This window comes from Nerophis ophidion, linkage group LG05, assembly GCF_033978795.1.
Source record: "Nerophis ophidion isolate RoL-2023_Sa linkage group LG05, RoL_Noph_v1.0, whole genome shotgun sequence".
Classification (NCBI taxonomy): Eukaryota; Metazoa; Chordata; class Actinopteri; order Syngnathiformes; family Syngnathidae; genus Nerophis; species Nerophis ophidion.
Window position 1 is genome coordinate 5,301,561 of NC_084615.1, and position 12,183 is coordinate 5,313,743.

The window sequence follows — 12,183 nt, forward strand, 5'->3', positions numbered from 1 at the left end:
ATTAGTAGATTGCACAGTTCAGTACATATTCCGTACAATTCACCACTAAATGGTAACACCCCAATAAGTTTTTCAACTTGTTTAAGTCGGGGTCCACGTTAATCAATTCATGGTACAAATATATACTATCAACATAACACAGTCATCACACAAGTTAATCATCATAGTATGTACATTGAATTATCTACATTATTTACAATCTGGGGGGTGGGATGAGGAGCTTTGGTTGATATCAGTACTTCAGTCATCAACAATTGCATCAACAGAGAAATGTGGACATTGAAACAGTGTAGGTCTTATTTAGTAGGATATGTACAGCCAGCAGAGAACATAGTGAGTTCACATAGCATAAGAACAAGTATATACATTAGAAGTACATTTGAGTTGTTTATAATCCGGGGAGATGGGATGTGAATGGAGGAGGGTATTAGTAAAGTGTTGAAGTTGCCTGGAGGTGTTGTTTTAGAGCGGTTTTGAAGGAATATAGAGATGCACTTACTTTTATACCTGTTGGGAGTGCATTCCACATTGATGTGGCATAGAAAGAGAATGAGTTAAGACCTTTGTTAGATCGAAATCTGGGTTTAACGTGGTTTGTGGAGCTCCCCCTGGTGTTGTGGTTATGGCGGTCATTTACGTTAAGGAAGTAATTTGACATGTACTTCGGTATCAAGGAGGTGTAGCGGATTTTATAGACCAGGCTCAGTGCAAGTTGTTTTACTCTGTCCTCCACCCTGAGCCAGCCCACTTTGGAGAAGTGGGTTGGATTGAGGTGTGATCTGGGGTGGAGGTCTAAAAGTCACCCGACTAGCTTGTTCTGGGATGTTTTCGGAGTCTAGATTTGAGGGTTTTGGAGGTGCAAGCGTAATGGAAAAAGGGTTGAATGAGAGTTCCAGCTAGAATCCTCAAGGTGCTTTTGTTGACCAGAGAGGAGATTCTGTAGAGGAATCTCGTTCTTTGGTTGACCTTTTTGATCACCTTGGTTGCCTAGGTGTGAATGGTTGTTTGTCTACATGTGCCCTGTGACTGACTGGCGAGGCAAACATTTCAGGAAGCAGCCCGTTTTGCACAAAGTCATCTAGGATTAGGGACGGGAATCGAAATAAACGGTTCTCTTTTAGAGCTAGTTCCCAGTGTAGTTGCCAATTTTTCAAACGATTCCTTATGAAATTCAACTACTTGGTGCGTTTGCAAACAGCTAAAATTATGTACAAAGCAAACTATAACCTGCTACCCAAGAATGTAAAACAATTATTTTCAACAAAAGGAGAAATATAAACACAGAGGAAAATGTAATTTAAAAGATTTGTATGCTTGTACAACACTTAAAACCCTTAGCATATCCGTATGTGGAATTAAATGATGGAATGGATTAACTAAAGCAATCAAACAAAGCACCAATATGATTCAGTTTAGGAGACTTTTCAAACTACAAGTGTCCACAAAGTACACAGAACAATAATTATGATGAACATCATGAACCCCTTTTTTATTGAGACAAAGGCTACTTATGCATTTAATATCAGCTTGTATATTATTTATTTATTGTTCACTGTTCTGTTACAGAGAACAAGAAAATTGGATAAAATTGCTATGGTATGAAAAGGGGTAGGATTAAATAAGATCTGCTTCTTCCTACTCTGTATCAAAACAACTGGGAATATATGTGATGTATTACATTATATAGTATGCATGTTTAAAATAAACTGAAACTGAACTGAACGATGCCAAAGATTGGGATGACGTTATTCCGTAACGTACGTAGTGATGTCAGATGTCAAAATAGCTTGGCTCCAAGTTCCATATTTATACAGCCAGAATTACTTTTAACCCCGCTCTCCCGGTTTCAGTCTGCTCCAACGTCTCACCCTTCCTTCGTGCTGGCTTCTATAAGCAGCAGTATATTTAGCTTCAAAGGTATAAGGTTGTAAATCCTCATTTGTCCAAAAATAGTCTGCCATGATTAGAAAACACTTTTGTTTGATTCCGGAAGTAGGAACACACATGTTGCTGGAAGTCAGATGTGCGCTGCTATGGAAACAGAAAGCAATGCGTGGAATAAATCTGTCCCGGTAATTATTAAAATGATAAAAATACGGTACATATTGAACATGTTACATATTGTTATGAACGTGTCTGTTACTACATTATATATAGACTTGCTTGCTGGAGGGTTTTCAAAATTGTTGGAGAGGGCTTTGAAGGCTACAACGGTGACTCTTTCAAGCGTTTCATCTTTAAAATATTCAAAACCAAAAAAAAAAATGTGTTCGTCTCTCCTAATGATTGTAAACGATAGGAAAAATTCTCAAAAAAGTGTAGTTTCCCTTTAAAATCTCACTGTTAGCTTTGTAAGGTCATGTTAACTCTATACTAAACTGATGCTAATCCACCTTTTTCTTCCTTTTTTTACCAAAATAATCAATAATAGAAACACTAAGGCAGGGGTGCCCACACTTTTTCTGCAGGCGAGCTACTTTTCAATTGACCAACTCGAGGGGATCTACCTCATTTATATATATCATTTATATTTATTTATTTATTTATGAAAGAGACATTTTTGTAAACAAGTTAAATGTGTTTAATGATAATACAAGCATGTGTAACACATATAGATGTCTTTCTTTCACAAAGACAAGAATATAAGTTGGTGTATTACCTGATTCTGATGACTTGCATTGATTGGAATCAGACAGTAATGATGATAACGCCCACATTTTCAAATGGAGGAGGAAAAAAGTGGTCCTTTCTGTACAATACCACATGAAAGTGGTTGGTTTTTGGCATCTAATTCATCCAGCTTCCATACACTTTACAAGAAAAACATTGGCGGCAAATTCCGTAGCTTGCTTGATTGACATTCACGGCACCCGAGGGTCTTGTGAGATGACGCTGGCTGCTGCCAGTTCATTATTATGAAAAAATGACAGAGAGGAAGGCGAGAAACACTTTTTATTTCAACAGACTTTCGCGCCGTCCCTTCCGTCAAAACTCTAAAGGCCGACTGCACATTTCCTATCTTCACAATAAAAGCCCTGCTTCATGCTGCCTGCGCTAACAAAATAAGAGTCTCGGAAAGCTGGCGTGCACAAATGATGTGCACGCCAGCTTTCTGAGGGATCGCTTGTGCACGCCAGTTTTCCGAGACTCTGTATTTAGTTAGCGCAGGCAACATGAAGCAGGGCTTTTATTGTGAAGATAGGAAATGTGCAGTCGGCCTTTAGAGTTTTGACGGAAGGTACGACGCGAGAGTCTGTTGAAATAAAAAGTGTTTCTCGCCTTCCTCTCGGTCATATTTTCATAGTAATGATCTTGCAGCAGCCAGCGTCATCTCACAAGACCCTCCGGTACCGTGAATGTCATTTAAGTGACGTCTTGGTGAAGATAGATGATCACTACATTTTAGGTCTATTTTTTTTAAAAGCCTGGCCGGAGATCGACTGACACACCCCCCACGGTCGACTGGTAGCTCGCGATCGACGTAATGGGCACCCCTGCACTAAGGAATCAAATTGTAAGTAGAATCGAAAGTGGAATTGGAACAGGAAAACTATCAATTCCCATCTCTAGCTAGGATGAGATCAAGCTCACCGGTGCCCCAAATGAGGACAAGCAGTATAAAAAAATGAATAATGTGTATTGTTACCGTGTACTTGTAGTCTTTCTCCTTCTGCTTGCCTCGCCGCCGAAGCACGGGCAGGTCGTCAAACTCATAGAGTCCATGGAAAGGAAAAATGGCGTTCCCGGGGACCCAGGCTGACTCCACAATCTCTCCAATGGTCACCAGAAAATACATGCGACAGGGACGAGGACTAGGAACTGGGGCAAAAACAAAATATTGATTTAAATACCGTCAACCTGCTTCCTATTAAAGATATATCTGTTTACGGTCTTCTTTTAATTGATTTGATTATAACAAAAATAATATAAAATGAAGTCTCCATGAAGAGACTTTCAAACAAAATTGCAAAGACAAAAATCACTCAGAAGACAACAAAAAACAAGGGGTGAGTCTGAAAAGAAACATAAGATTATGATGTCCTGCCCTATCACTCGGATCACCTTATTTCAAAACCAAAATATATATTGTACATCATGTTTGAAATACAATTGCCAGACTGATTATTACATGCACCAACACAAGACACAAGAACACAAAAATATACAAAAGACTGTATAGCTAAAACACACACAATAATGCAGTTGGGATGAAATTTCACCAGAATTAAAATGTGACAATAGTATTTTAGAGAAAAAGCTGTCTCGTGAGAGGGGTTAGTGCGTCTGCCTCACGATACGAAGTTCCTGCAGTCCTGGGTTCAAATCCAGGCTCGGGATCTTTCTGTGTGGAGTTTGCATGTTCTCCCCGTGAATGCGTGGGTTCCCTCCGGGTACTCCGGCTTCCCCCCACTTCCAAAGACATGCACCTGAGAATAGGTTGATTGGCAACACTAAATGGTCCCTAGTGTGTGAATGTGAGTGTGAATGTTGTCCGTCTATCTGTGTTGGCCCTGCGGTGAGGTGGCGACTTGTTCAGGGTGTACCCCGCCTTCCGCCCGATTGTAGCTGAGATAGGCGCCAGCGCCCCCCGCGACCCCGAAAGGGAATAAGCGGTAGAAAATGGATGGGATGGATGGACTGGACACGCAAAATGGATTGGAACCAGATCTAGTAAGATCCAAATACTACGTGCTAAACAGCGTGCGCAACCTAGTTGTTTGACATGTGTGATCTACAAAGACCGTGTGTACAATTGATAACAATTGCAAAATTGGTGCAGCCTTATTTAATTGAGGTTTTTATGTGTACTCCATGGCTTTCACCATTGAGACACTTATATAATGCACATTTCTGCTCATGTTCTCATGCTCCTATCTGTGGCGTTTTGCCATGTTTTACCATGAATTGACTAACGTGGACCCCGAATCAAACAAGTTGAAAAACTTATTGGGGTGTTACCATTTAGTGGTCAATTATAAGGAATATGCACTGTACTGTGCAATCTACTAATAAAGGTCACAATCAATCAATCAATTGAAACATGCAGCAGGCATGCACCACTTTTTCTGGGTGTTTTAGAGGCAGTCCTGCAGTGCATTTACAACAGAACCCGCTCAAGAGTGCTGAAGGGACGCTTCGGGAGATGCTGGTACCAACTGGGAACAAGCACTAGAATGTCCCAGATGCAAGAAAATGGATATTGCAATACGTTTTTTTTCATACAGAAAATATGTTAATGATTAAAAGGAATGTCATGGAAAAAATGTCAGCAGACCCTAAAACACACTAACTGAATTTGTTTTAATCGGTCCCTTAAGTCATCCAGCTACTAAACTATAAAATGATAATGCTAAATGGACGATATGTCTTATATTTTTTTGTTTTTGACAGTCCGTATGTGTTGACTAGCATTCGTAGGACGGAGTTGGAGCGCTATCCCCTCCTGTCTCACAGCTATTTCTGCACAATTGCCAGTTTGCATGCACATTTCAGACATGCTTATATATATACACACAAAACATGTCCCGCAATACAGTTTGAGTCTTGATAAATCACGGTGTGTGTGATAAATAATAAAATTTGAATTTTCCCATCCCAGTATTGTGACCGTTCTGATGATCAGCATATATTCACCACATTCAAGAACACGGACTTGCTACCTATTTGGATAACTTAAGAGACACAATCCTCTGCGCATGAGCTTAGTAGTTCAGCTTCAGAATCCCAATCAGGTTTATTTGGCCAAGTATACTTGCACATACAAGGAATTTTGTCTTCAGCAGTTGTTAGCTTTCTAAACATACAACAAATAGACAAGTATACATTCACTGGGCAAGCAAGTACTCGAGGAGAATACTTTACAGCAAGACGTACTAGTCACCTATCAACATTATATACAAGACTATGCAAGATTTAGTTTTTAATTTTCCTGATCGAACTCTCCTGAAGGGATCAATAAAATACTATTCATTAGGGGTGTAACGGTACACAAAAATTTCGGTTCGGTACGTACCTCAGTTTAGAGGTCACGGGTCGGTTAATTTTCGGTACAGTAAGAAAACAACAAAATATAAATGTTTTGGTTATTTATTTACCAAATTTGTAAACAATGGCTTTATCCTTTTAACATCGGGAACACTATAATAATTCTGCCCACGATAATCCACATTAAACTGCTTCAACGTGTTGCTCAGATTAAATAAAATGACAAAACTTTTCTTCTACATATAAAAAGTGCAACAAACACTTTCAGGTCAACTCATCATGCTTAATTTATTACAGCATTTGGGAAGCCTGTTGATTTTTATTATGTAAATGTTATATTTGTATCAACATGTGATAGCAGGGACCCTGCCATTCAAAAACTGCTACATTACTAATGATTAATGTAACTATAGCTGAAAAAATAGCACAATAGCAATAGGAGAGACTAATTCATCCCTGAACATCATGGAGTTCATGTAGGCTTTATGATGCACTTACATTATTTTATCAACTATCAGAGACAGAAACTTTTCATTTAACATAATGTCTTTTCTTGCTGCTTCAACACACCTCAATCAACACACACACACACAGACAAACACACACACTAAAATGAGCTAACGTTACGCTAAAAGCTAACTAGCCTTCACCTAAAGCCAGGACTGCGAGTGAGAAGGTCAAAGCGCTCATAGTGATGTTGGTAGTAGTTGACTCGGAAGTGTTTAGTATAATTTGGGGAGAGTCCGCTGCTCACCTGCTAAACCCCTATCTGCTCGACGCTGAAACACTGACTACATGCGCTCTGAATGCGCACTGCTGATTGGCTGTTACCGCTACGGTTGTAACCATTCAGATGGTTGTGTGGGTGGGACAATGCTGGGTGCTGTGCAGGAGACAGAGGTACAACGGAGCAGAGCAGCTTATTAAGACTTTAGCATAGGCGGCTACTTCATATGTTCATGTGGAAACTTGTTCGGTACTCCTCCGCACCGAACTGAACCCCCCGTACCGAAACGGTTCAATACAAATACACGTACCGTTACACCCCTACTATCTATCTATCTAGTGCAAAGTACAAATATGTGCATAAGAGAGATATATTGTGTGCTATATCTTGTGTGCTATCAAGTTTGCACATGTTTTAGTACACGCAAACCTTTTGTAGATCAGTCACTGGGTGTTCTGCATACAGATAAAACAGAGCTAGCAAACAAAGCTAGCGAATAGAACACGCAGCAGGCTAAACTCTTGATGAAGGATACAACAGAGAAGCACTCCGGACACACTGAAATGCTTCCCGCAGCAACAAGATCCCACTACAGCAGCCCAGAGATAAGACAAAACAGCCATATCACTGACGCACTTGACAGCTGTGATATCGACTCTCTTTCAAAAAGCTATTGAATTATTTTACTTTGTGTTAACATTCATCATCTTTTATGTGTCTTAATTGATGGAATACGTTCTGCAGTTAAAAGCTCATGCATGCAAAGACTTCCAAGTGCATCTGCATTGTTTTTTGGACCCAGCCAAATTAAAACAATGTTTTCTCGTCCAATCAAAAACCTTGGCGAGGTAGATTACCTAAAATACAGGGGTGCTTTTAGATTATTTTTTTTTAACCATGACTTCCCCCTCCACCCACCCGCACACACAGTACATGCAGGTCGGGATGCCCTTGGAATTGTCACAACCTCACATGGCGCCCCTGCTTGGAATTATTGTTAAAATCTTGTCTCGTTCTTGGGAACCCAATATTTTTGTACTCTCCCGTCTTGACAAAACAACAAGAATGTTTTAAATGAAAGCTTACTTTTCATCTTGGTGTGGAGGCCCAGTTGAGGGTCGCAGAGAACTCGGCATGGCCACCAGGGCCGTCTGTTGAACTTAGCCCATACCACATCGCCTTCCACATGTTGCACCGATGGAGCAAGTCTTTTCTTTGGGCTGTTGGACTGAGCAAGAGAATGACACAATTAACATTTAACACATTTGATCTAGAATGGGATTGTGCTGAAAATGTTTATTTCCACTCCGGGATTAATAAAGTATTTCTGATTATGATTCTGATAATGTCCTAACTGACCAGAGAAAAGCATTTTTTTTTAGGGATGCACCGATTAATCGGTAACCGAATATATTCGGCCGAATATGGCAAAAAAAGACACATTCGGCCTTCGGTGGAATGAGTTAAAAACAAGGCCGAATAGTGGCGTGTGACGCAAGTTTTTGATGCGGTGACGCAATCAACCAACGTGCAGTGACGTTGGGATATGTTGTGTACCTGTATAAGTGTATGAGGTTACAAGCACACACTTATTGAGATTTAGTGGGGCCTCTGTTTACATTATTAGCCTGTTGTGTAGGCTACCTGTATAAGTGTATGAGGTTACAAGCACACACTTAATTGAGATTTACTTGAGCCTTCTGTTTACATTATTAGCATATCTACTGTGGCTAAGCAGACTTTTGCCAAAAGGACAATAATTCATTTGTTGTGGGTTTATCCACTTTAATGCACTTTATTTTTTTTGGGGATGCATATTTTGTTTGAAGGCCTAATATAAATGAAAAACTGTGCTTTATTTGAAAAGCAAAGACTACTGGAATATTTAAAAAATGTCAATATTCAATAAAAAATTACTTTATTTGAAAAACATGTGTAAATATTTATTCTAGGCTATTTATGCAATATTAAAAAAATTGTGAAAAACTGCATTCATTCGGTATTCGGCCAAGCGTTTAAATTTTATTCGGCTTCGGCCACAAATTTTCATTTCGGTGCATCCCTCATTTTTTTTATTGAAGATGTATACCGTATCAGGCAGGGGTTTCCAACTACCATCACTATTAGGGCTTCTTTGACATAAAGAAAAAAAGAGGTTATGAATGGCAACATTGTAAATGCAGTTCATTTACAACGCCAATGATATTGTGTGTTAGTCTGTCAACAAATAGTGGCATAATGCCTGAATACGAAGGTTGTGTAGTTTACCCTTTGGTGAGCTACTCAAAATCAGGTGGTGCTCTACAGGTCACAGGTAAGTCACAGGTAAGACCCCTGGAATAGGGCTTTGTGCATTTATTATGACTTTACGGTATACCCTTTCATGTGGCGTTATGTTTAAACAATTCATATTGTCCAAAATTCTGAGTTTTGGCGATTTTTGTGTTGAATAGCTACCTTTAACTGGAAATGACGTACCGTCTGCAGACGTGTGAGCTGTAAGTTTGATCATTTACTTTTCTTTCAGCAAGGAGGCTAACCTACCACGATGTTGCTTTTTAAAAAAGTGGCTGTAATGTTAGCACTGTCACTCACATAGCTATCCGTGAGGGCCTCATCAGTGCGTATTAACCAATCAATCAATCAATGTTTACTTATATAGCCCTAAATCACTAGTGTCTCAAAGGGCTGCACAAACCACTACGACATCCTCGGTAGGCCCACATAAGGGCAAGGAAAACTCACACCCAGTGGGACGTCGGTGACAATGATGACTATGAGAACCTTGGAGAGGAGGAAAGCAATGGATGTCGAGCGGGTCTAACATGATACTGTGAAAGTTCAATCCGTAATGGATCCAACACAGTCGGAAGAGTCCAGTCCAAAGCGGATCCAACACGGCAGCGAGAGTCCCGTTCACAGCGGAGCCAGCAGGAAAAGTCTAAAAACTAAATTGTCCTACATGTACATCATCAAAATTGATATTGGGACCCCCTTAGGAGCCCAGTAGTTACTGACAGTGGTTTTGGTAGTTTTAAGCCAGTAATTTCCAGGAGTTATCTAACCCTCTGAGACATGCTATCTTAGTGTTGCTACAGTTTGTGACCTATCATCGCACCCCTAATGTTACATTGATGTATGTGATATAACGCATCTATTAAAGGCCTACTGAAATGAGATTTTCTTATTCAAACGGGGATAGCAGGTCCATTCTATGTGTCATACTTGATCATTTCGCGATATTGCCATATTCTTGCTGAAAGGATTTAGTAGAGAACATCGACGATAAAGTTCGCAACTTTTGGTCGCTAATAAAAAAGCCTTGCCTGCACCGGAAGTAGCAGACGATGTGTGCGTGACGTCACTGGTTGTAGAGCTCCTCACATTGTTTACAATCATAGCCACCAGCAGCTAGAGCGATTCGGACCGAGAAAGCTAAAAATGTCCCCATTAATTTGAGCGAGGATGAAAGATTTGTGGATGAGGATAGTGAGAGTGAAGGACTAGAAAAAAGAAATAAAGAAAAAAAATAAAAAAGTAAAAAAAATAAAAATAAAGGCGAGGGCAGTGGGAGCGATTCAGATGTTATTAGACACAATGACTAGGATAATTCTGGAAAATCCTTTATCTGCTTATTGTGTTACTAGTGTTTTAGTGGGATTATATGGTACCTGAAAGTCGGAGGGGTGTGGCCACCGGTGTGAAGTGAAGTGAATTATATTTATATAGCGGTTTTCTCGAGTGACTCAAAGCGCTTTACATAGTGAAACCCAATATCTAAGTTACATTTAAACCAGTGGGGGTGGCACTGAGAGCAGGTGGGTAAAGTGTCTTGCCCAAGGACACAACGGCAGTGACTAGGATGGCGGAAGCAGGAATCGAACCTGCAACCCTCAAGTTGCTGGCACGGCCACTCTACCAACCGAGCTATGCCGTGTGGTGACCACCAGTGTCTCTGAGGGAAGCCACGCAGCTGCAGGAGGACGCAGGCTCCGCTCATAACTACGGTAAGAGCCGACTTATTACCACAATTTTCTCACCGAAACCTGTCGGTTGAAATATGGTCGGGAACCACGTTCGCTTGACCGCTCTGTTCCATAGTAAAGCTTCACCTTCGGGAATTTTAAACAAGGAAACACCGGCTGTGTTTGTGTTGCTAAAGGCAGCTGCAATACACCGCTTTCCACCTCCATCTTTTTACTTTGACTTCTCCATTATTAATTGAACAAATTGCAAAAGATTCAGCAACACAGATGTCAAGAATACTGTGTAATTATGCGATTGAAGCAGACTACTTATAGCTTGGATCGGGCTGGAAAAAAATGTCTGCTACAACCGGTGACATCAAACGCAAGCGTCATCATACCGCAACGTTTTCAACAGGACACTTCGCGGGAAATTTACAATTGCAATTTAGTAAACTAAAAAGGCCGTATTGGCATGTGTTGCAATGTTAATATTTCAACATTGATATATGAACTATCAGACTGCATGGTCGCTAGTAGTGGGTTTCAGTAGGCCTTTAAGTGTAGAGTTACAGTGTATGTGTAAAAAGTGGACAAAATTGCTTCTTGGAGCCACACTGTGTCAGACACACGTGTAAACAAACAGTTCATTAGCATAAGAGCTACACACACTAAAAATAACATATTCTCAGTGGGACTAACAAGCAATTTAAGCTGTCTGAATACCAGAATCAAGGCCAGATTTTGGACAACCTTCTTGAAATGCGCTTTTGTGGGACATCTGAAACATATTTAAGATAAAGTACAGTAGTGCCGCAACTAACGAGTGTTCAGGGATACAAATAGTCACTCTGGTGCTTTACGTCGCGATCTCCTTGCCCGCCCTTGAGTGAAGTAGTACTGTCCACAGTCCACAGTTAGAGATCGACATAATCCGCGCAGGAGAAGAAGCAGATGACCAAATATAGAGAAACAAGCCATTAAAAACATGTCCAGGAACCTCACTCTGCATCACACAAGCCACAGCCAGCGTTTGTGGCATGCAGCCAAAAGCATCCAGACAACAAACATTTCTCTATTAAACCATGGAAAAACTGCCAATGCTGTTTGACGTGTTTCAGTTTGTCCCGTCTCCGGACTCAACCGGACAGTCAAGCATTACCTTTTGTACACAGACACAGTACATAATATTTGCGGTCACCATGAATTGATTTACGTGGACCCCGACTTAAACAAGTTGAAAAACTTATTTGGGTGTTACCATTTAGTGGACAATCGTACAGAATATGTACTGTACAATCTACTTCTAAAATTTTCAATCAATCAAAATCTCTTGACGATTTCCTAGTTAGTATTGTTACACGACGGAGAAGCAGTCTGTAGACCACACATACAAAAGTCTGCTCCCCAAGGTGAACGTTCAAAAGAATTATTACATTATTTTCTAACATAACTGTAGTTCTTTGTAGTACATGCTACTTTACTGTTTTTCAATCAGTATGTCTT

At 40.3% G+C, this 12,183-nt stretch overlaps 1 protein-coding gene across 2 annotated transcripts in view; it reads right to left on the reverse strand.

Moving 5' to 3' along the window:
- nsd1a (nuclear receptor binding SET domain protein 1a) overlaps positions 1 to 12,183 on the reverse strand; it is a 61,096-nt gene that overhangs the window by 35,355 nt on the left and 13,558 nt on the right. For both annotated transcript variants that reach the window (XM_061899768.1, XM_061899769.1), the window contains 2 exons: positions 7,799 to 7,940; positions 3,647 to 3,819 (listed from right to left, as the gene is read on the reverse strand). In XM_061899768.1, the coding sequence (XP_061755752.1) occupies positions 3,647 to 3,819; positions 7,799 to 7,940 (315 nt within the window). The remainder of the gene's footprint in view (positions 1 to 3,646; positions 3,820 to 7,798; positions 7,941 to 12,183) is intronic.